Consider the following 25,018-nt stretch of genomic DNA (forward strand, 5'->3'; position numbering starts at 1 on the left):
CCCGGGTTCGATACCCGGTGAAGGCACATAGTGTCTTCTATCTCACTTTAAATTGTAGGTGAAGTCTCACTTAGCCTATTTGTGCATAAAAGTGGACTTAAAACCGTTCTATTTCTATCGAAACTCAGAACCTATTAGGCCAACAACGATTAATGTGAGAAATGTTAATTAACGTGGCACGAACTGTTTGCTTGTCGAAAATGGCGTCAAATTATGTGGAAAAGTAATACATTTTCAAGACTCTTTTTATAATTTAATTGTTGGTAGCATTCTTACACACTGTTTCGGACAGCACAATTTCTGTTTTGTATTCCAGTCTGTCATAACAAAAGTGAAGAAAAGATGGCACTTTTCTTCACAATATGGTTAAAGGTATTGTCAAAACAATACATGTGAAGGATTGTAAGTATTTCTTAAATGTTAAGAGGATTTATCACTGTTTGCAAAATATAAACACGAATGCACTGTTACACAAGCTAAGAATGCAAAGATAAACAGTAATTTATCGGGTCTGAATGTTTTTATTATTAATATGCTCTTTAATAGTACATCAAGAAACAATTCAAGTTCAATCACTACTTCTGATTTTGTTAATCTTTTTTATGCATATAAACGTACGTACAATTTATGTGTACCCTCGTTTAGTAAAATTCAAAATATGTTGCTTATTTTTAAATAAAAACACATTGCAGTTACCTGGTTACATATATTAATTACGAAGAACGAAACAAGGAAGATGAAATCTCACTCAATGTACGGAAATTATTAGAATATCGGTAATTTCATGTCTACGTCGATAAACTTCGGTTCGGCATGCGTAAAGTTTTTTAGTCTATCAGTAAATTTTCGTTGAGCATCGATTGATTCGGTTATCGGTCAATTTCAGTTCGGTTAACGGTCAACTTTTAGTTCGGCGTCGGTAGAATCAATTTCTGTTATCAAAGGTTGACAGGCTCATATAAAGTAATCAGGATAGAGCATACAGTTTGATGTGGAATTTGCCTTCACAGTGGATCGAACACGAGACCCCTTCATTACTAGGCGACAGCATTACCACAACGCCATCTGGGAGAGACCATTTTCGGTTATCGGCAAATTTCAATTCGCTACTAGCGAAAATTTTACATTAATCCATTTAAGGTATTGAAAACAATGAGAGAGAGTCATATTCCCCAGGTTGGGTGTGAAAAAGTGGAAATTCACATCCGTAAAGAAAACGACCGTTTATCGATTTTACGAACTAAAGAGTCCCCCAAGTAGCTTAAGATTCGAGTTGTTCTGCCCGGATTTGCTGTTAACACATTGTTCTTTTTACGATCTCCCGCTCGCTCTGCGGTAGACTTTGATCGCATCGCAGATGCTGGGGGAAAACGGCTACCTGTTGATCTCCCCTAAAGGGACAGGTGCTACGGGTAAAAGTTCCAGAGGAAAACACGCTTCCAGGATTTCTTTTCGTAAAGAGGGGGAGGGGCAAAAGAGGGAGATTCTGTAGGAAAATAGGGATCAAGGCGCACAGGAAGTTCCCAATCTTTGTTATTGTGCAGGTGATTTCCGCGAATCTTACAGGATATTGTGAACAGCCGAAGAGCTCTCTTCTATTCGCTCGAGAAGGTGTAGAATAACGTTCATTCCGAGCTTCGCGGCTTACGGATTGTCTTTCAAAGGTTCTGCGTTCGAGTTATTGACAAGGCATTCAGGTTTCATTGTGTTAGTTTTAAAAATAATGTTAAAAAATGTCCATATCGATCCGCAATGTTATACGTATTCAATATAAATTGAAGATTACTGTATGAAGATCTTCAATGATATATTCAAATTCTTAATTATTGCTTGTCACCAGGCGAGTACAATTCTCTCCCCCTTAGAAAACCAAAGTAGTACGTGATGATGGTACATATTATCAGTAAGTAGAGTTGTACGAACATCGACTAATTGTTGCAAACAGCCCGTCGGGAGCATAAGTCTGTCAAGTGGCTGTTCATTGGGATCTATGTGGTCGCCACATAGAGTTCCATCGGCACTGTTTTTTTGCCATTCTAATCAGGAGCCGATACTTCTGTTCAAGCAGCAACCCTTTTGTTCTGACGATGAACTTCATCTTTGAATGTCGGTAATATGAAACCAATTGACAATTACAGTTCCAAGAAATGCAAAGTTTAGGTTTAGCCTTATAAGTAGAAATTTATTGCTGGAAATTAATTGGGTAAAACGGGAAGTATTTTGATTGAATATTGATTGCCGACTTATGTATTCGTTTGTTTGTTTGAGTTAAAAGTACACTTAATGCACACGAAGACTAATCGGGACTGTACCTCAGTTTAAAGTGGGATCCGAACCACAATGTGCCTCCATAGGCTATCGAACCGTTGACCTTTTGATTGCAAGGCGGCGACGAATTATGTATTCGTGACAGCAACGTATGGTCTAAGTATTGAAGTATTCTAACTTATGATACCATACAGCCCATCTGTGCACTATCGGCGATAACAATATTAGAAAAAATGGTTAAAACAGGTAAAATTATTTTTTGTTTTAATACAATTTTACATTTCAGTTATACATCTTCGATATTTTATTATTATATGTGTTATATTCGATTTTACGCTTTACTGAACCCACTGATATTTGCGTAAATATGTATGTATGAACAAATTCGCCTCTATGGCGTATTTATAACGTCGTCGCCCTGTAATCAAGGGGTCCCGTGTTCGATTTCCGTTGGAGACATTGCACAGTGATTCGAATCGAATTTTAAACTTTAGGTCTACTGCCGATTAGCCTTTCTGTGCATTAAGTGGACTTTTAAAACAAAACTAAAAAATAACTAATATAAAAAGTGAGCAAGCATCAACATTTTTGAAGCCCCGAACGGGAATCGAACCTAGGACTGTTCGCTCCAAAGTCGAGAGGCCTAATATATTCAGCTACACGGGATGAACAAATCCAGATTCCCTTGTTTTTGATTGATTGGGTTGGTGTTTTAAGTACACTTTATGCATAGTAAGGCTAATTGGGACTGAACCTACAGCTTAAAGTGGGAACCACTATGTACCTCCACCGGGTATCGAACCCGGGACCCCTTGATTACAAGGCGACGACGCTACCACTACGCCATCGGGGAGACCAGATATCCTTGCAATTCAATTAAAACCAAAAAGCTTTATTGTTGCTCAATGCCAGTCATGAGAGCATCCTGTATCCATCTTGAGCGACAGAGATGTTTACAAGAACGATTCTTCTCGGCATCCTCTGGGGAGTTCATTAGATGAAACCTTCCGCTCGCAAACTTGGCTTCGAATAAAGAAAGCCTCTCCCCCCAAATAAGGACGCATTTATCCTGATTTATGTTCCGCCGAGTCCACTCCGAATAACCTGTTAGTTGGTTCGAAACTCCTTTCATTCGAGCTTTTATGATCCCTGTTGCTGCCACGTCTAGACGCCATTGTGGAAGGTGAAGAATCCCAACGAGAGATCATTTCGACTGAGGATGCTGCAGTAACTCGTGGGTTGGCGTGCGGGAATTTAAGTAGCTTGTTTGTTGTTTAGCTTAAACTGGACCTTCCATCCTTAACAGTTTGAACTTTGCATCTGTATTCACTCAGATTTACACGGAATTAGTTCTTAGAATATACATACACCAGTGATCGGAACGCTACATTTTAAATGTAGCTTCGCTACAGCTACAGCTACTCTTCCAAAATGTAGCTTTGCTACAGCTACAGCTACATTTACCTAAAAGTAGCTCGCTACGCTACTGCTGTTCGCTACTCGCTACTTCGCTACTTCTTGCACTACTTCTGCATAAAAAATGAAAACAACGATATGGGTATTAAAAAATCCCCTACTACTGGTAAACAGATTCTGTTATTTGATATATGAATATTGCAATTAGGGTGTTACCCAAATTAATTATTACAATTATACACAAATAAAATTTGGTAGATTACGTATTTTTGCTCACATCAACATATTTTTCTTGACAATAAATATTTCATTTTTTATAGACTGATATGAAGTCAGCATTTTAAATAAAAAGTACCTGGAGCCCTTTGACTACAAAAGGGCCCCAGGTTCGATACCCAGCAGAGGCACATAGTGGTTAGGATCCAGTCTCGATCAGATTATCTATGCTTAAAATGGACTCAAAACAAAAACTAGGAAAAATGCCAAGTTGGGAGGATGAGATCCTCCTGATCCTCCATTCCCCACACTGCTCATCATTCATCATTCTTCCTCGTTCTCACAATTAGCCGAAAGTGGCAGAAAGCGACTATAGATAAGAGAATAATTAAATAAACCTTTCATCCTCATTGTCATGATTGAGAGAAGTGGAAGAATAGATGAGGAGGTAAACAGAAGAGGACAAATGAATGGTGGTGGACTATATCAAAGCGTTCGAAGAATAATATGGAATAGGGATGTACCTATGAAATGCAAGAAGGTAATATATAACACATACTATGTGCCAATAATTACGTATGGAGCAGAGACTTGGACAATGACATAGAGAGACAAAGAAAAGATGCAGGCAGTGGAGATTAAATTTCTAAGGAGTCTTTTGAGGAAGACTAGAAGGAATAGAATAAGAAATGAGGAGATCCGACAGACAGTGGGTGTAGTGAAGCTTCAGGACAGGATAGATCAGGCACAGATGAGATGGTTCGGACACATGAAGAGGATGGATGCAGAAAGAGTACCAGTAAGAGCTTACAATGCACAAGGAGTGGGAATAAGGCCAAGGGGGAGACCAAGTTGTCGGTGGAAAGAGCAGATAGTGGAGAGTGTTAGGAGACAAGATTGGAACACCTTGGAAAGAGAGGAGTTGTGAAAGACCAGGAGAAAATGGAGAGGCTTGACTTCTATGCCGACCCAGCCAGAGGCAGGAAACAGCGAAGCATGATGATGATGATGTCATGATTAGCAAAAGTTACAGAAGAGTGACGCAAAAGTAGGAGAAATACATAAATTTGAAAACTATGTATATTAACTAAAGAAAATTGTCGTTTCTGCAGGAAAGTCAATAACATACATACAAAAGTGCATACTTTTTGCAATATGATAAAATTATTGAGGAAACTGTCGTATAAACCTGAGTGTTCTAAACGTATTGTAATTTTAAAATTTGTGAACAAATACTATCGCGAAAATAAGTAACTCTATCATTCTTGTAACAATAATTTCTTGCTGGTGAGATCCTATATACTGACGATGATCAATGCTGTTAACGTACTGAGCCATTTATTGGTGGCACTATTCCCTTGTCAGTGCAGTGGATATTCCATTGCTCGTTTTTGCACTGCAAGTTGTGTCTTACACAGCAATTAATGACATTTTGGTGTCTCTTACACCATGGATATCCACAGGATTTGTTCCGGGGGTCACGCAAACGAGGAATTTTTTCCAGTGGTGCAGCAAACGAGGCAAAATAGCGATGCAGCTAAAAAACGTAGCTGTTAGCAGGAATATATTCATATATGTCAGTTAGTTATCTGGATATCTGAATTCTTCAGATACTAATTAAATAAATTACGCAGATATCTATAATCAACAATCTAGGTAATCTGTATCTCCATGTAATATGTAATAGACTGTCTTTATGAACCTCCTGCAAAATTAAGGGTTATTGTCGATTTTTTCTGACGATGTTGCCACATTCAAAATTCACCTCAAAATGCCGAGAAAGAAATGTAGCTGTAGCGAAATTTTCGCTACAACTACAGGAATTTTGTAGCTTCGCTACCGCTACAAGTAGCTCGCTACTTCTGACCACTGACATACACACATACACAGACAAACATGCACACGCGCGCACGCATGCACACACACAGCTCGGTAGCCGAGCGCGTCAAGTGATCGATTTTCGATCTTGCTATCCAAGTTTCGGGTTGGAGTCCCGTCCTGGGCATGGGCGATCTTCGAGAGTGTCCCTTCATCGTATGTGATCTAATCATCATTCATCCTCATCATTGCTATTAGCCTAAAATGGAAGCAAAATGACGGAAATAAAAATAAGTACGTACATAATATACGCCCATATACAATATATATATATATATATATATATATATATATATATATATATATATATATATATATGTGTGTGTGTGTGTGTGTGTGTGCGTGTGTGTGTGTGTGTGTGTAAATTCCATTCTGAATGTCAGTGTATGCGCAGGATCTTCCTGATGGTGTAGTGGTCACGCTTTCGCCTTGTAATCAGGAGGTCACGGGTTCGATATCCAGTTGAGGCACGTTACATAATGGTTCGGATCTCAGTTTAAACCGCAAGTCCAGTCCTGATTGGCCTATCTTAGCACAAAGTGGAACTTGGAAGTAACTAAGGCTGTGTGTGTGTGTGTGTGTGTGTGTGTGTGTGTGAATCTGCTGTGGCTCAGCCAGAGGAGTATCTGACTGCCACGTATAAGACATGGGTTCGATTCTCGTGGGTGGGTGATCTGTGGTGAGAATTTTCCAACATAAAAGGAATCTGACGTTCACCCAGCCTCAAATGTTGCAAAGGTTGCCGGAGAGTGGTGCCGAACACATCACCTATATATACTATGGTCGAGATAGAGAATGTGTGGGGCAAATTCTTCCGTGGCTACTTTTTTGGATATAAATATGTAGATGTAAATAGCAACAATTTTAGGGCGCTTCGTGATGCATTTGAGTGAAACCGATCAACACTTGTTAAGACTTTGCAGACATTGAACTTATGATCGTTTTTCATACTCAGAACAAATCACGCATAATAATTAATAAAGGAGTTAAATCCATAGTCTTACAACCCCTTTCTACTAATTCTCATAAATACGTGTATTACAGATTTGCAGTGATGCATTTCAACAAATCAAGTGCAAATGTAATGGATTCAGGGTCAAGGTACGAGAAAGCAGTATTTTCCTGCGGGTTATGCAAGCCCGCAATACCGTAAAGTAAGTTTGGTTGCGGGAATTTGTAACTCTCCGTGATATTTTGATCATCAATTCCTGAGATACCGGGTTGGCCACTAAAAACCGGTCCCCGCCTCATCTTGTCCGACATTCTCACTTATTTTGTCTCAAACTATTATTTCTTCTACATTCGGCCATTCCAATCCTCTCCCCATCTTCCTCCTCCCTCCGTAGCTCCACCTCTTTTCATTTTTCAAGAACATTAATTTAGGAGAAGTTTAGTTTCAGACCAGGTAAGATGAGGCGGGCCGGATTCCCAACCTTTCATTTGTAGGTAAATATATGACTTATGGTATATCAATGGAAATCTTATGAAATTCTATTTTTTTTTATATCTTCTGGAGTCTGAAAGTGTTATTGTGCATTATAAAAAGTTACTAAAGGAAGAAAACTTTTCTTTCATAGTTACATTTTCAATTTTTGTAAATTGTGAGAACAAACTCTTGCAGTTTAGGGAAACTTTGCAATGACAAGAAATGTTTACTTTTAAAGAGCATTACAACAAAACAAAGATCACCTAAGGTTACAGGCTTGTGTCCGCCATTTTCGAATACTAACACCGTAAACTTGTAAATAAATTCCCGGTAGAGGCACTTTGAAGAGATTCGGATCTTACTTTGTACAATGGGTCAAGCCACAAGTAAGCTATCTCAGCATAAACTGGACTTAAAGCAAACGCTTTTGTCTATCGCCTTATCTTGCCTTCTGTTCCATTCTTTATTTCTCCCTTTCTCATCTTCTCTATTTCTGCTGGCCCCCGTTGCGGAGTGGTTAGCACATCGCGCTACGACGCCAGGGGTGCCGGGTTCGATTCCTGGCCTGGATGTTTGTGAGTGTCAATTCATCAATTTCATCATATCATCACTCAATCTTTGCAAATTAGCCAAAAATTGCAGAAAAAAGAGAAGTAAAATAAAGCAAATCAATCAATCAATTCTCTCTCTCTCTGTTTCTCGATAACTATCCTTTTACATTTCTATCTCTATCTGCTACCTTACTATCATATTCCTTTCTGTATCCTTCTTCTTCGGTTTTGTCTTTCTTTCTCTCTCTACTTCTATATTTCTTCACCTGATGAACTCTTTCTTTGCTCTTATCTTTTCCCTTCCTTTCTTTATTTCCCTCTCAATTTCCCTCTTCTTCGTCTGATTCTCTCTCTTTCTTTCTTCCTCTCTCTCTCTCCCCATTTTTCCTCTCATTGGCACCTGCTTCATCTGCTTATCTTTCTTTCCTCCTCCGTTTCTTTCTCCTTTTCTAAATTATTTCTCCCTCTCTGTTTTAGTCTTCTATTTCTCCATACATTTTTCTCTCTTTTCGATATTTCTTCCTGTTTCTCTCTTCTTTCTCCCTTTTCCCATTTCACTGTATTTTTTCCCAGTTTTTCTCTTTATCTTTACTTCCCTTGTGTCTCGTATTTTTCTTCTCCGACTTTCCAATGGCATTGCTGAGCTATATTTCACAATGGTTCGAATGCCACTTTAAACAGTACATTTAGCCCCACTAATTAGCTGACCTGATCATAAAGTGGACTTGAAACAAGAAAGTTTGACATCAGCGTGCCATGTGGATGCAGTTTGAAAATACGTAGATTCAATCACAAATCTTGCACTTGAAATAATCTTTAACGTGATATAAATCAGTGGCTGGACTCGAATTCTCTGGAAGACGAAGCCAAGAAGCGAGTCAGCCGCTTTAAAGCAGACAGCGACCGCGTTTTTTTTTTGTTTTTTTTTTTTCAGACGACCTGCTCCGAGGCATCAAACACTTCACGCAGTTTCGCAGACTCATTGACTCAAACTCTTCAGCAAAACTAAACAAGGCCTGATTTAAGAGAAGTGCCGCGTCACCAGAGGAAGCGTAAGGGATGCCATACGTAAAATGAGCAGAATTGTACATTTAGGCGCAATATTTCGTTCTGCCGTTTACAGCCACAGTACCACGTCTGTCATACTATGCCTCTGACTGACTTTGGTAATATGTAAGCCCTGACAGAATAAAAAAAAAAATTCTTATACTTTGCGGAAGGTTGGCATTCATTGTTAGGCTCTGTGTGTAATCAAGAAATCTAGACCTTTATATGGACATCAGGCTGACCTCCGTGGCCAAGTGGTTAGCACAGCGCGCTACGATGCCGGGAGTCCCGGGTTCGAATCCCGGTCTGGGCGTGTTCTTTCATCAAATTCATCACATCATCATTCATCTTCATCTTCGCGATTAGCCAAAAGTGGCAGAAATGCGAAGAAAAATAAACCAAATCAATCAACGTGTAACCCTCCTTTTAAGGGGAGATGTATGTATCCAGACAGGGGGTATTTTACTACTAAATTATTTGGTTTCACCAAAATAGAGTTTAATGTATCGTAGAACAAGAAAATGACTAATACATGTGTTTCAAAATGCATTAACATGTCGTGAAAAATGAACATCTAATTAATTTAATGACTTAATTTTAATGAGTGTATGTTACTTGCGATACATCGTTGCGCAGTTTCAAATATTGTTGGAGGTTTATAGGTCAGAATAAAATCCATATAGAAGGAGGAAATTTTATGTTAGTTGTTCGGTTATTACGTCAATTAGGAACAGTAAACACAATTTCCTTAAGTGCATATTCAGTACACTTTATGCAATCATCTTTGATGTGACTATGTGCAAAGAAAAACAAACATAGTATTATACTCTACGCACGGTAAAATAATTTGTTAAAATATTTGCTCTTTTATCTTCACTTCACAACAACAGTTACAATCGATCTACTGATTCTCGATATATGAAGACTTAAAGAGACAAATGTAGAAAAATTCAAGATGGCGGCGTGCCAGGTCTGATACCTCAGCTTCACTGGTTCTGAAGACATGGAGCCTTGAAGAGTCCAATGCAAACAATTCAAGATGGCGGCGTGTCAGGTCGGGTACCTCGACTTCACTGGTTCCCATGTACCCGGCCTCTCACGCCGCCATATTGAATATTTTGTATTGGTCTCTATAAGGTCCCATGTCTTGAGAACAAGTGAAACCGAAGAACCCGACCTGACAAGATCCTTAAAGAAACCAATGCAGTAAGTTCAAGATGGCTGCGCATCAGGTCATGTTCCTCCGCACTGAGCCGACCCATGAGTGTATAGATTCAGCACAAACGATTTAGTTATTTCTTCTTTAACAATTCCTGACTTCCCCGGCGGTTGCCAACCCCTCTAATTTTAGTTTAGAAAGAATACTTGTGTTCTTAAGATTGGCTTTTCCTGGTGGCAGAAGTAGCCTGCTTCCTTACTTGAAACCCCACCGGGACTTCCCCGTTCCCCGCAGATAGGAAGTTGAGGTATCTGTGAGCTTGGAACCCAAACACTGAAGGACAACCTGCATCCCTCGTATAAGATTAAAGGGCTTTCCCCTCTTACATATCGACCCGAAGGTTTAACCTTCAAAGCAAATCTCCCTTTCGATTGTCGTTTTCAATTCCGATGAAAGTGATCTCAGTCATGGGTCTGTCTAGGATTTGTTTTCAGAGATCAGACCGCGGATCAAATGTTCAACGACAGCTGAAATTACCTTTCGCTATGGACTTGGAGCTTATAAGAGTATGGCCTTTGCTTCCTGCGATGAGTTGTTTCACTTCGCTTCTCTATATTGCCAGGGGCGTCGCCACTGGATGGGTGAAGATGGGCTGTAGCCCCCGTGAAATAATCTTAGCTCAACCTTCTGCCTACCCAAAGAGGGAGATATTGAGGATCATTTATCGCAGAGCATATAATAGGAACAATGCGAGAGAGGAAGAATGAATGTATTGGCATTGCATGTTACGTCGCTTTCTATCCCTTTCGGCTAATCGCGACGATGATGGATGATGAGTAGAAGGACTTGAGACACTCGCAAAGAACACTCATGTCTATTTGAACTCGGTAACTTTGACAAGATCGAAAGTCGACCACTTAACGATCTCGCCCACCAAGAAGAGTGTGGGAGAATGAATGAAAGACGGGAATAAATAAAAAATTGCAACCAGATGATAAACAGGAAGAACAAAGGTAGAAATGGTTAGAAATAAAGACAGCAACACAGATACAAAAGAGACAAACAGAGGAAAAAAGTAACAAAGAGATACAGATAAAAGGAGAAATAATGAATAAGAAAGTAAGTGAGAAAGGAACAGAGACGGCAAAAGAGAGAGAGAGAGAATACAGAAAGAGAAAGCAAAGCGATAGCACAGAAACAAAGCAAGAGATGGAGGGAACATAGGAAGAATAAAAGGCAGCCGACCTCCATGGCATAGTTGTTAGCACTACGACAGCGTGCTACGACGCCCGGTGTCCTGGGTTCGAATCACGGCCTCTGCATGGGTGTTCTTTGTGATTATCTTCTCATTAGTTTCATCATATCATCCTCGTCTCTGCAATTAGCCAAAAAGTAGCAGAAAAGCGAGGTAAAATAAACCAAATCAATAAATCAGAATGAATGGTAGGAAGAAAGAGAAAAATTAAGGAAAGAAATAGAGAGAGAGAGAGAGATATATACAAATTGAAAGAGAGAATGAATGAATTGATTCATTTTACTTCCCTTTTCTGCCACTTTTGGCTAATCGGGATTTTGAGAATGAATGGTGATAAGATGATGAATGACGGGACAATCACAAACACATGACAGCACACAACAGGAGCTCCACGGAGGATTATATACTAGCCGTGATATCCAGACGCCAGACCCTCGATAGTCTGCAAAATGCAGTCCAGGGTGTACTACGTGGAAGGGAGGTTGACATTTAGGTGTCTTGTAACGGTTCACCCCTTACACCTCAGAGAGAGAGAGTAATAAAAGAAGAAAGAAGAGGGGCAGAGAGAGAGAGAGAGAGAGAGAGAGAGAGAGAGAAATTAAAGAAAGAAATAAAAAAGAAAGAAAGAAAAAGAAAGAAAGAAATATATAGAGAAATTAAAGAAAGAGAGAGAGGCAAGAAACAGAAATTTTAGAAAGAAAGAGATAGGCAGAGAGAGAGAGAGAGAGAGAGAGAAATTAAAGATAGAGATAGAGAGAGAAATAAGTGAGAGATAAATTAAAGAACGAAAGAGAGTCAGAGAGAGAGAGAAATTAAACAAAGAAAGAAAAAGAGAGAGAAATTAAACAAAGGAAGAAAAAGAGAGAGAAAAATTAAACAAAGAAAGAAAAAGAGAGAGAGAAATTAAACAAAGAAAAAATAGAGAGAGAGAAATTAAACAAAGAAAGAAAAAGAGAGAGAAATTATACAAAGAAAGAAAAAGAGAGAAATTAAACAAAGAAAGAACGAGAGAGAGAGAGAGAGAGAGATAGAAATTAAAGATAGAAATAAAGAGAGAGATTGACAGAGAAAGATAAAATAATGACAGAGAGAATCAGAGAGAGAGAAATTAAAGAAAGAAGGAAAGAAAGAGAAATATTAAAGAAAGAAATTCGAGAGAGAGGAATCAAAGAAAGAGCTAGAGAGGTAGACATACAATTTTAGCAGTCATTAACATAGAAGGAGAGCATTATAGTTTTGCCAGTGTTTCGGTCGCTAAATTTCGCCTCGATTCTACAGAAGTCAGTCTCTTTCTCAAGCCTCGAAAATTCTCGTCTCGTTCTCATATCGATTTTTGAAAAGCCATCTTGATTTGGGTTCGAGACGAGAGCGAGGACTGTCTCGTCTATGAGTGCCTTCGCAGGAATTCTTTCTTGATTCGAGCGAAGACGTGATGAAAACGTTAACAATGCATATCCATGTTCGCGAACCTCGGGTGGGAATTCGAGGATGCTGCGGTGGGGACGAGAGAGAAGGGCAGCATCTCTCCGCAGGGGTGGTACAATGGAAGAGTTTCCTCCCCTCGCATCACCGGAGCACTTGACGTCATCTCCGCATGTCTGCGTTTCATTGGGTGCATAGCGACGCGTTTTTCTTCCTTCAAGATTGTCCCGCGAACAATCGCACCAATTTTGATCTGCATTCGCTCCGTTAATCAGGTCCTGGGAACGGATCGTTTGTGGTTTTCCAGTTCGTGGTGATTAGATTGTTCCTCCAACTCTGTACTAAGTAGTGTAAGTGCTGAGTACCTTGATAACAGCGACCGGAATTAGCGGTTGAAAGTCCACTAGAGCATTTAGTTTTGCGTCCATATAAATCTTTCAAGTCTCAAATCAGTACTACTCTCGAACGTTTTCAATGGAATATAATTTTAATGTGACAATAATCGTAGACACCTATATGTAAAATATCCGTTCTGGCAGTTTCAGCCCACAATCATCTATTTCAGTGATTCTCAAACATTTTCTCTTATTGTACCCTTTAGTCGTAACTAAACGTCTTATGTATTCACACCATAGGTTTTCTCCGAATGCTGGGTTTTGGGAATTTTTTTTGGCTGCCTGATTAGTGTGACGTTTTTGATATGTTGAAGGCGTGTATCTGCAATACACCAAGATGGCATTGGGCTGTATGTGGAAAGATGGTAAGCAAATAAACGTTTATTATTTTGTTGGGTGTTCCTTCGTTTACAATCTTTATGATTATTTGCAAATATAGAAATGTGAAAGAAGTACATAACAAACTTTCATTTTCACATATTTTTTTAGAGTTAATTAAAAAAGTAAAGAACAAAAATAGGTTTGTAAACAGTGAAGCACGATTTTGTAGTTTTTATTGTAAGTCCTCAGAGATTCTAGTGAGAAGGATATGTCTGCATAGCCTGACACAGAATCCTGATGTTTAGTTGTGCGCTTCAAACTTTCAAGCGAAGATTCGGCTTCAAATTTAGTCTGTTATAGATTTCGAGTGAGTCTTTTAATTCAAAACATATGGAACAAAGATGAGAGTGACAGTAACAAAATCAGCCCCATTTTCCTGTTCAGTGTTAAAGCTATGAAATCTGAAACAATGAAGTCTGCTCTACACACCTGCAATAATATGTTGTCGTGTGGGTATTCTCAACATTTCTAATCCGAGCTGATCGTGTATCCCCTTCAAGTCGTTCGTGTATCCCTGGGGTACGCGTACCACAGTTTGAGAACCACTGACCTATTTCATTTGTACATACGGTGTTAACGGAGCTATTGCTGAGCATACGCACTCATCTGGTTTCCCTGGAACATCCGGTTACGCTTACGGTGCTATGGACGTTAATATGAAATGGTGGAGTGGAGACTCTTTTACAAGGGAAAAGGGTACCTGCTGTGCAGCATATGCTTGCACAGTTCGGTAAGGCACAAATTAGTGAGTCAAGTATCACTTCATAGGTTTCCGAAGGGCATAGAGAGAACAAATACATTAGAAGTATGTCTGAATATACCTGACGTACCTTTAAATAATAAATTTTTGAACACCTTCTCGTCGCAAAACAAATATATGTGGTTTAGTCTTAATTAAATCACCATTTTATTGTGAAGCAATCAACAACGAATTATTGTATTTCGTTTGTAGCCTACTTCCGTATGATGAAGCGTATGAGATTATGTAAGGTTGTAGAAAAGATCGACGTGTAATTAGACTATAATTAGTGCTGCCATCTACCCTCAGGTTTGAAAACGTACAATTTAAGTCGAACTATTAATCGTATCACAGCACTTTTGTTATTTTTAAAGAAGAAATGTTAGTCTTTAATAATCTGCACTGCAGTTGTTCATCCAAATAATTCAAGTTCACTCCTTCATGGAAAAACGTGGATTGGATTGATTTGTTGTGTTAAGTCCACTTTATGCACAGTAAGGCTAATCGGGACTGGACCTACAGTTTAAAGTGCGATCCGAACCACTATGTGCCTCCAGCGGGAATCGAACCCGGGACCCCTCGATTACAAGGCGACGACGCTACCACTGCGCCATCGGGTAAAAACTTGAACAAATACTTATCTTGACTATCGCCAGTCTGTGGCACTATTGTCGCACAGCTGATGAAAACAAGTGCTCATTTCTTACTTCGATTACTTGTGAACTGAATTGCACCCAACGGGGACTGACCTAAACCGGAAGTTCCGGAGGAATCAATGTTTATGTTTACATTTCTAACACGGTCGACAAAACTATATTTTAACATGGAGATAATATGTTTACATAAGTTTCAATTTTACTGCGTCTTTCACTTCACGATCCATATTTGAGAAGCCAGTGCCACAGACAAATTACGGTTATGCGTGTAATACTGGGCTTTGAGTGTATACCGCTCGTTTTGCCTGTTCGAGCGTTTTTCGCTTGAGCGAACTGTTTGGCGCCCGAGCGAAATGCTCTTCCTGCAGAACTCTAATGTACCTTCTGTACCGGTAATCTGTGGAGCAAGGCCGCGCATAATTACAGAAAATGGGAGAGAGCGAGTGGACGTATCAAAGCAGTGCACGCTGCTGCAAACGGGTGGTAGCTGCAGCCGCGTTTTCCTCTCCATGCACCCACTTCCCCTCAGGCGTTCATTGGTCGAGCCACTACTTGCCCTGTACACTTGGTCCCATTTTAAGCTGTTGGTCCAGTCCCGATTAGCCTACCTGTGCATATATTGGACTTGAAACAGAAACTCAAACAAGTTCATGTTCCTTCATCAATTTCAACTATGATCAATAGAGTCTGGTACTTTTCTTTTTCCTTTGTGTACAGCCACGCAATGTCGACGATGTACATATTTTGAGGTATATTACATATTTTCCGTTTAGAGAACATATTTTGTTGCATGAAAATGGATATTTGCGATGTTTCTCTAGTCTTCACTGAATAATCTAGATGCATTTGTGGCACAAAAATTCAAAATATGATTTTTCTGAAAATGCAGTAATTTTTATCTGCTTGCGGCAACCACGACACCTTGCTTTTACTTAATCTTGTTTTAAGCCATGAAAATTGCACGCAAATATCAAGGCCAAAGGTGTACTTTGTTCCTTACTTCTTGCATATTATCAAACACCACCCCCCTCCCCCACCAAATTCTGAGAACGGTGACTACAAGTTCAGGTGCTGTCCCTGGCGGATACGAGGAATTCACTCGAACCTAAAAAATAGCAGAGGAACGAAGGAAACTCCAAATACTACAAAATACATATATATTTAAGTTTTATATTATACCTAGATATTTTCACATATATCAATGGCTTTGCTTACATATATGACATGTTTTGGCTGCATAAAAATGAAGATGAAACTACTTGACAGAAGTTGAAGATGATGAAAATGAAATGATATACTGTGTCGTTCGCTATGTGGTGATAGATTGTGTTTTGTTATTGTTTATGTATTTTATGGAGTTTTGTATGGCGTTGTTAAAGTTACCGTTTTCCCTAACGGTTATTACACTACTAAAGGCTTATTCCGATTGTGACTGCTCATCAGATCTGTGCCAGCAATAGGGAAGGGGAATGCAATGTGAAGCCCCCCTCTGATCAATAACCCATTCCTCCCCCGTGAAATTAAGACATAAAGCCGCCCTCCCCGATTTAAATTTTGCGTACTCACGACTGTGGGGCTGTCAGCGTTTAATAATGCGATGTCATGACCGCCCAGTCAGAAGATAATGAGCGAATGTGTTCAACAGTATCCACCCCTTCCCCTTTCCAGGGGGTTGACGGGGGGAAGGGGGAATTCAGGCGTGAAAGATGAGAAAATAGTAATCTGGCTAATTGCGGGATTCGCCGCGCTGCTCTTAAACGGCGCGCTTGCTTGGGCTGGCAGCGCCGTACGTGTATACTAATGGATATGGAGTGTCATAACGATGTATCACTGCAAATTGCGTGTTCTCCGGAAAGAGGCTTCGTTGAAACTAAATGTTAAAAAAAAAAAACATGAGAAAAGCGCATTTCCAAATCTATTTTCGTACTCTTTTCTTTATTAAAAGTTAAAATTGGGATGGTAATTTTTGCGGCAGCCTGTACTTTTTAATACGAGGGTCATTAAAAAAGTTAAGGATACTGCGGATGGTTCTTAAGAGGACTCAATCGATGCGATTGTTGCTTCAGTACATAATGCATTGTGTGCGTTTGCTGCTTTACTTCTTTCTTAGGATAGAAGAAGAGGAGCTAGGACAGGGTGCACGTTGCACCTACACTAAGAAAAGTTCTGGAAAATAAAGGATGGGAACGGCTTCCACAATTCTTGCACTGTCACGTGTTGAACTTTTGTAGCGCAGGCTTGGTCAATCCGCCGAATATGTAAAAGAGCGCTCTCGTACACAAGATTGAAATGCAGAGGGACTGCGGTTCTGTAGTGTTGCAAGAGTGGAAGGAAATGAGGAATTTATCGATGCAGGAGGCTTCTTCGGTCGCGTTCGTGCAGAAGGAAACCTTTCGTCATCTGATTCGTGAGTAACAGTGCGATGTGACATTGTAATCATGGTAGAAGAAACAGGTGGCGTTTTCGTGAACAGAAGTGTGTCTTTCTTTACATCTTAACGCAAGCAACTTTCCCACTCCTCCTCTGCTCCTTTTGGTCTTGAGATGCAGGTTTAAAGCTCGCACTTTACGAAGGACTCGCTGGCATCCTCCACAAGTGTACGTTTGAGGTTTGCTCAAGCCTGTTGTAGCCTATACGGTGCTTGTACAACCTCCAAAACGTCATACCTTTAACGCTTAGAGTGGATAAAATTCTTGCAACCTTCAATAACGCATTTTCAACGTTTATAATAAAATAAATCTAACCAGTGACAGTGGACAGATTTGAAAATTTGTTGCTCTATAGTTTGTGCTTTTCTACATGCGAGAGCGTAACGGTAAAAGCTCAAATTGACAGTATATCTACCTAATAACTGGAGAGGCTAAACCACACACTCTTTACTTTTGAAAACAAATTATATCTCTTTGGTACTTACCCACAGGTCCATGCGATAGAACATCAGGAACGAAAAAATATCAATAACGAGCTGTTTGAAAATCTGAAAAACAAAAGAAGAGTTTATATTATAGTTTGAAATACAAGCGTTGCAGAAGAGTTTAAATTTTAAACACCAAGTCATTTCGCATGTACAGGAAATGTTAAACATTTCAGGCTTTAGCTAATCTACATTTAAGTGGATTGTGCTATTGTTATTTTTACTAGTTGTTCTGACCATCACTTGGGACCGATGGTAATAAAGAATAGGATTTGAGGCACAAGGATCTATTGAATTAATTCAACTCTCTTTCTCCTAGAAACTTAGTGCCTTGTACCGTCGGCGTAGAAAGTAATTGGAATTCACCAACAGGTATTGGGATTCATCAGTTATTTCTATCCTGAAATTGTACTCAACCAGATATATTAGAGTAAAAGCATGAAAAATTGATGGTGTCTTTTTTCTCTTGATAAAGTGCAACAACTTCTTTGCGTCGACTGTGCAAGTGACAAAATTGTTTCTACCAAATATGTAGAAAATTAATGCGATTTCAAACCCAAGAAACATATCAGCACCACATTTACAATATTATCAGTGGCGATTCCCCTATAGTGTAATGGTGTCATTTCGTAATCAAAAGGTCTTGGGTTCGATCACTGGTCTCCGAATAGTGGTTTGGATTCCACCTGAAACTGTAGACCCAGTCCTGATTATCCTTTCTGAGCAAAGTGAATATACAAGAAACTTTGACATCATGATTCCTAACATTAAATTAGCTTCTTATTGTCTAGTGGGATTGTAAAACAAAAAAGTAATATTTATTTCTTTTATTTCCAGCAACATCCGCTATGAAGAGTTCGAGATGCCTTCTATGAAGAACCTGAAGCACGTTAAACCTACGTTAGGGTAAGTTTATTTTTAAATTTGCCTGCCCCTTTGTTTATAAACACAGACGCAAGGTGTCGTTGTACATCAAGGACAAACTTCACAGCGCGTAGAGAACTAATGTTTAAGACCATGTCAAAATAACGTTTTGCACATTACACTATATTTCGACGCTACAAGTACTCGAAAAACTACCTTTTCTATCCTTCATGTATGCAAATGTGCAACATTGATTCAAGTTTGCCACTGACATTTAATTTTCCTGTCGAAAGATGAAAGATGTTTTGCAAGATTTAAATGATGATGAAAATATAAATGAAACAGACGTAAATAAGAATTAGGAGCACATACGTAATGCAATAGAATCAGCAGCTAAAGAAAGTATAGGATATCATAAACCAAGAAAAAGTAAGCCATGGTTTTATAATGAATGTCATAATGTAATAGAAATAAGAAATCAGGCTAGACTTAGGAGGTTAAATAACTCTGATTATACAAATCTAAGCAATTGTAATACGAAAAATAAAGCGAGAAGTTAACCGCACGTTTAGAAGTAAAAAAGAGATTACTTAAAAAGTCAAATTAACGAAATTGAAACAAACAGCAAAACAGCAAAATCAAAAATATCAGAGATTTATATAAAGGTGAAAATGAATTTAGAAAGGGGTGGCAACCTAAAGTAAACTTGATAAAAGATAAAGACGGTGATTTTCTAGCTGACCCAAGCGATATTCTAAATAGATGGAAGAACTACTTTAATGACCATTTAAATGTTCATCTAGGAGATAAGTCAGAAGTAAATGAAGTACACACAGCAGAATCTTTAGTTCCAGAACCTAACTTGACTGAAGTTAAATATGCTATTAAAAGGCTAAAGAATAACAAAGCACCTGGCATTGATTTAATACCAGCTGAGTTAATTAAATATGGTGGAAATTCGTTAATATGTCAAATTCATAAATTAATTTGTTTAATATGGAATAAAGAAGAAATACCTCAACAGTGGAAAGAATCCATAATTGTTCCTGTGTTTAAAAAAGGTGATAAAATGAACTGCAATAATTACCGTGGAATTTCTCTACTCTCAACAACATATAAAATATTATCTAACATTCTTTTAACAAGACTAACCCCATATGCTAATGAAATTATAGGTGATTATCAATGTGGATTTAAACGTAACAGATCAACTACAGATCAAATTTTTCACATCAGACAGACACTTGACAAAAAGTGGGAATATAATCAAAATGTCCATCAGCTATTCATTGATTTCAAAAAAGCATATGATTCGGTCAAAAGAGATAAATTATATAATATATTAGTAGAGTTTGGAATACCTAAGAAGCTTGTTAGTATGATAAAAGTATGCACCAGTGAAACAGAAAGTAAAATTCGTGTGGGTATTAATGTGTCTGACAAATTTACAATTCATGATGGGTTAAAACTAGGAGATGCATTATCTCCATTGCTCTTTAAATTTGCTTTGAATATGCTGTTAGGAAGGTAAAAGAAACTAAAGAAGGACTAAAATTAAATGGTGTGACTCAGTTGTTAGCATATGCAGATGATGTAGACTTACTGGGGGATGATGTGAACACAATTAAGAATAATGCTAAAATATTTTTCAAAACTGCTAAAGAGATAGGTTTGGAAGTTAACAAAGAGAAAACTAAATATATGCTTACAGGCCGAAACCAAGTGTTAGGTAATAATCAAAATCTAATTACTGATAACAATTCGTTTGAACCAGTTTCCAAATTCAAATACTTAGGAGTAATACTAACAAATGAAAATTATATCAAAGAGGAAACAAAAAGCAGGGTTAATTCAGGAAATGCATGTTACTTCTCTCTTCATAAACTTTTGTCTTATCGTTTAATATCTAAGAAACTAAAAGTTAAAATATACAAAACAGTAATTCTGCCTATAGTATTACAATAGGTGTGAAACTTGGTCCCTTACATTGAAAGAGGAACATAAATTGAGAGTATTTGAAAATAAGATCCTTAGGAAAATATATGGACCTAAAAGGGATGAGGAGACAGGTGAGTGAAGAAGGTTACATAATTTAGAACTACATAATTTGTATTCATGCCCAAATATTATTAGAATAATTAAATCAAGAAGACTTAGATGGGCAGGCCATGTGGCACGAATGGGAGAGGAAAGAGGAGTTTACAGGATTCTTGTTGAAAAACCTGATGGTAAGAGACCTGTAGGAAGGCCAAGACGAAGATGGAGGGACAACGTTGAGATGGACATAAAGGAAATCGGTAGGGATGGAAAAGAGTATATAGATCTTGCTCAAGATAGGGACAGATGGAAGGCCTGTGTTGCTGCAGCCATGAACCTTCGGGTTTAGGAAGGCTAGAGAGTTAGTTAGTTAGTTAGTTAGTTAGTCGAATGAGGAAGAAATGTTTAGTCCGTTACGGAGAGAATGTAGCCTTAATTGATTATTTCTACCGTCATTACATTGTGTGTGTTATGGAAACTGAAAAACTCTAGTCACTCTTTAGAGCAAACTTTTCATAATCAATGTATTATGTACGAGCATCATTCGAAAAGTCCTACCCGTTTGCTCAGAGTGGGCGCAGTGGACGAAGATTTTACAGTGACAAGGAACTCTAGGAAGCTGTCCAAAACTGGTTCAATGGACTGGCGGCAGACTACTGCGACGAAGGCATGCAAAATCTAGTCACACACCATGACAAATGCCTGAATCGTGGTGGTGACTATGTAGAAAAATTATAAAATGTATTCCGTAACAGGTCAGTAAAATAAAAATAAAAAAACCTAATTCTCTTCACAACATTTATTTTCTAAAAACAAACGGGTAGGACTTTTCAAACGACCCTTGTATATAGCTCCGGACAAAATTTTAAAAACTCTGACCTTTCCTTGCTCATAATCTTGGCATGGCACGTCCTTTTCAATGTTGACAGCAGGCCCGTACCAAAGGGGGCAGGGGGGGCCATGGCTCCCCTTCCAGCCATTATAAATTTTAATTTAAACGCATAAAAACCTACAGAAATTACGTTGATGTTTTTTTCAAATTTTGCATGAATTTCGATTTTGTCCTTGCACAAATGAATACGTTGTTTCTGGACAGAGACAGGCTCTAGAAGTCTGCAGTCTGCATAATGGGCTATTTTAGTTCTATAACCATTGATGCAAGGCTATCAGACGTTCCAATTTAGTATGGAAAGTCCATTCCGTTTGATCTATGTCCAGACCTTTTCGCCTGTGCTCGGTCACAAATGTTTCACATAATTAGAAAAGAGGGGAATTTTCTATACTCTTTACATTATGGAAGAAAGGTTCCTCATTGACTGCAATACAAAACCAACCATATAAGGGGCATTTAGCTATCTACCCGCACCGCAAGGTCTGTGATCCCTTTCGGCCGGCATCAGGGCTTTTCTGATGCTCATTCTGCCAGTCAATGGCTTAGGGTGAATTAATTTTATATAAATAGGAGAATCCACTTCATAGCAGAATCGTTGCTAGATTTTTGGGGCAAAAAGTGTCTGAAGTACTTCTAACATATATTGTTGTGTGTCCAAAACACTCAAGAAATTAAGTACATTATTATTTATGAAATTCTGCCAATTGGAATTTGTTTTACTGCAACTTTTCTTCTTTTTTATAATTCTCTTGAACATCAATACACAGTGGTGTGACCGTACAACAGACAACTTTCACAGTGTGCAGAAGACATCAAGGCCAAACATTTCGATGCTACGAGCCATTGATGATGGAATTTTCTATCGCACATGTATGCAACCCCATTTAATAGCTTCTTGGTTGCCACTGGCATTTATTTTTACTGTCGAATAATATTCTAAAAGCAAAAATACGCAATAGAAACAATATTACGCTAGCAGACACACTACCAGGCTGAAGTCACTTAGCCGTTCCCTTCAGATAATTTATTTACAGGGTTCGCACTGACTCCAAAGTCCTGGACAACTGGAGGAGTCGGGGAAACAAGGCTAGGACTGAGATCATTGGAAATAAATGATTTTTTTTTTAAAAAAAGCTTTCAAAACCTGGAAAAGTCAGGGGAATTAAATGATTTTTGCTTGGCAGAATTTGTAACCGGAAACACATTTCCTTTTATCTTCCGAACAATCTTCCATTTTGGGTAATATTGCTTCTAAATAGGTTATTTCATTTCATTTTTCATTTATTTTCAAAAATGTTCAACAAACGTGATTCATTTGATTAACTTGATTAACACTTAACAAAGTTGAAGTGTAAACTCTTGTTTTTTAGCATGTTAAATCATTACACATTTATGTAAAATACCTTGAAAAGTCAGGGAATTTGCAAAATGGGTGTGAACCCTCATCAACCCCCACACACATATGTTGCTTTTCGTAGGCTATTTGAATTGTTTGCACTATGCACACATGTAGTCTACCCGTATCATACATTTTTTTTCGCTCTGACAGAAACAAATGCCAGTGTCAACTGCAAATATTTGTCACGTGGTTGCATGCATACAGGTTTGAAAATGCTGTTCTTCAACATTTCGTAACAAAATGAGCCAATTTCTCTAACCACCCTCTCCTATACACCCCCAACCACACACACACACACAGATATATATATATATATGCAGTGTATCATATGAGAGAAAATTTATTTAAAATTCGCCTATGGGTCTGGTCCCCCACCTCAAAAAAAGTCCTGGGTACGGGCCTGGTTGCCAGTTCTTGTAAGGACAACCACGTGACATGTCGTGCAACACTCCTCGTTAAGAATGTGAGGAACATAAGATCCGAGATTCTTCCAGTTTGTCCTGGTATGTTATTTATGAATTATTTTAGATACGAAAAGATAAACCTAATGACACCACCTTAACGGCGTCTCTGCTCGTCAACATTCTTTTCACAGCGTACTATCACCTTTAGTACGTGATCCGACATAAAATATACATGTCAGTAACAACCTTGAATCTCTTCCCTCGTGGTTGCATACATACCGCACAGAAAATGCCGTGTCTCGTAGCATCGAAACGAGGCATCAATTTTGCAAATTTTGTTTATTAGCAATTACTTTACTACAGATTAGTGCCTAATGTACTATGTAACAGTGCATAATAATGTTCAGTCTCCTGGCTCCGTTAATAATGTTCAGATAGAATAAAACTGGACGTATTCATGCCTTCACATTTAATTTGTACAGTCACTGGCCCTTCTGGGTTGTAACGATGCTATTGGAAGTAAATTGAGTCGTTACAACCCAAAAGTGTCCGTGACTGTACGTACAAGACAATCATTATTGAAGTGTCTCATGAATGAAAGCAAGGTTATTAAGTAGCAATTTATACTTGTTTAGTTTTACAAGTGGGTTAATTTACACCTCAGAAGGTTTATCCAGGAAGTTCCCAGCACGAAGGTCTTGCCAGCTATCACGTTATCACCCGCTGACTGGTGCGCTAGAGAGAGCACGTGCTTTGTTTTCTGCCAGTTATAGCTCACCGTTCCCTTTGCGAGGGGACAGACGGAATTTTAATGTTGATCCACCAACACACAAATCCATTTTGAAGTGGCATAAAACATTTGTGGAGAAAGGGTGTATTTGTGATTTAAAAAAAACGTTCTGGCCGACCGTCAGTCTCTGAGGAAATTGTGGAGCGTGTGCGAGAAGCCTTTGTACGCAGCCCGAGGAAATCAACAAGCTAGCATGCTCCACAAACAACCGTACGCAAGATTTTACGGAAGCGTTTGCAATCACAGATGAAAGCTTTCTAACAATGCTACGTGACTGGTTAATTCCTCAACTTGCTGCAGAGAGAGGTGACTACATTCTACAACAAGATGGAGCGCCCCCACACTGTCATTAATCTGTACGCAGCTTTCTGCACGACAACCTCCCACACCGATGGATAGGAGGACGAGCTGGACCCAAAGATCAAAATCTATGTCAGTGACCCCCACGATCACCGGACCTGACAGTTTGTGACTTTTTCCTTTGGGGGTTCGTGAAGGACCAGGTCTATGTACCACCACTACTCACAACCCTGAATGATCTTCAGGAACGCATCAGTACAGCCGTCAACTTTATCACACCGGATACGATTGAGAAGATGTGGTCGGAGCTGGATTACCGTCTCGATGTTTCCAGCGTAACAGGATTGTTTGTAATTCCAATGAACACCACCAAAAACCTTATGAGTTTTTGCAACTAATGTGAACATTTCCGCAGAATATTACTTTTGGTATTAAAGTTATACCATTTCAAAACCAGGGACTGTTTTTGTGCTCACCCTGTATAATTGCATTTGTAAATCACCTATTGCTACCCTGTAATTAATGAGTCATGAGTTCGACTCCCGGTGGAGGTACTTCGCAAAGTATCCTACCTTCAATTCTAAGTACAGCCCCGATTGGCCTATTTGT

At 38.8% G+C, this 25,018-nt stretch overlaps 1 protein-coding gene across 1 annotated transcript in view; it reads left to right on the top strand.

Annotated features, from left to right (window-relative positions):
• The window catches only part of VGlut (Vesicular glutamate transporter), a 186,087-nt gene that overhangs the window by 118,165 nt on the left and 42,904 nt on the right, over positions 1 to 25,018 (top strand). The window contains exon 3 of the mRNA XM_083122855.1: positions 18,561 to 18,629. Coding sequence (XP_082978981.1) covers positions 18,561 to 18,629 — 69 coding nt within the window. The remainder of the gene's footprint in view (positions 1 to 18,560; positions 18,630 to 25,018) is intronic.

The sequence above is a fragment of the Lepisma saccharinum genome, chromosome 5, assembly GCF_977018435.1.
Source record: "Lepisma saccharinum chromosome 5, izLepSacc3.1, whole genome shotgun sequence".
Classification (NCBI taxonomy): Eukaryota; Metazoa; Arthropoda; class Insecta; order Zygentoma; family Lepismatidae; genus Lepisma; species Lepisma saccharinum.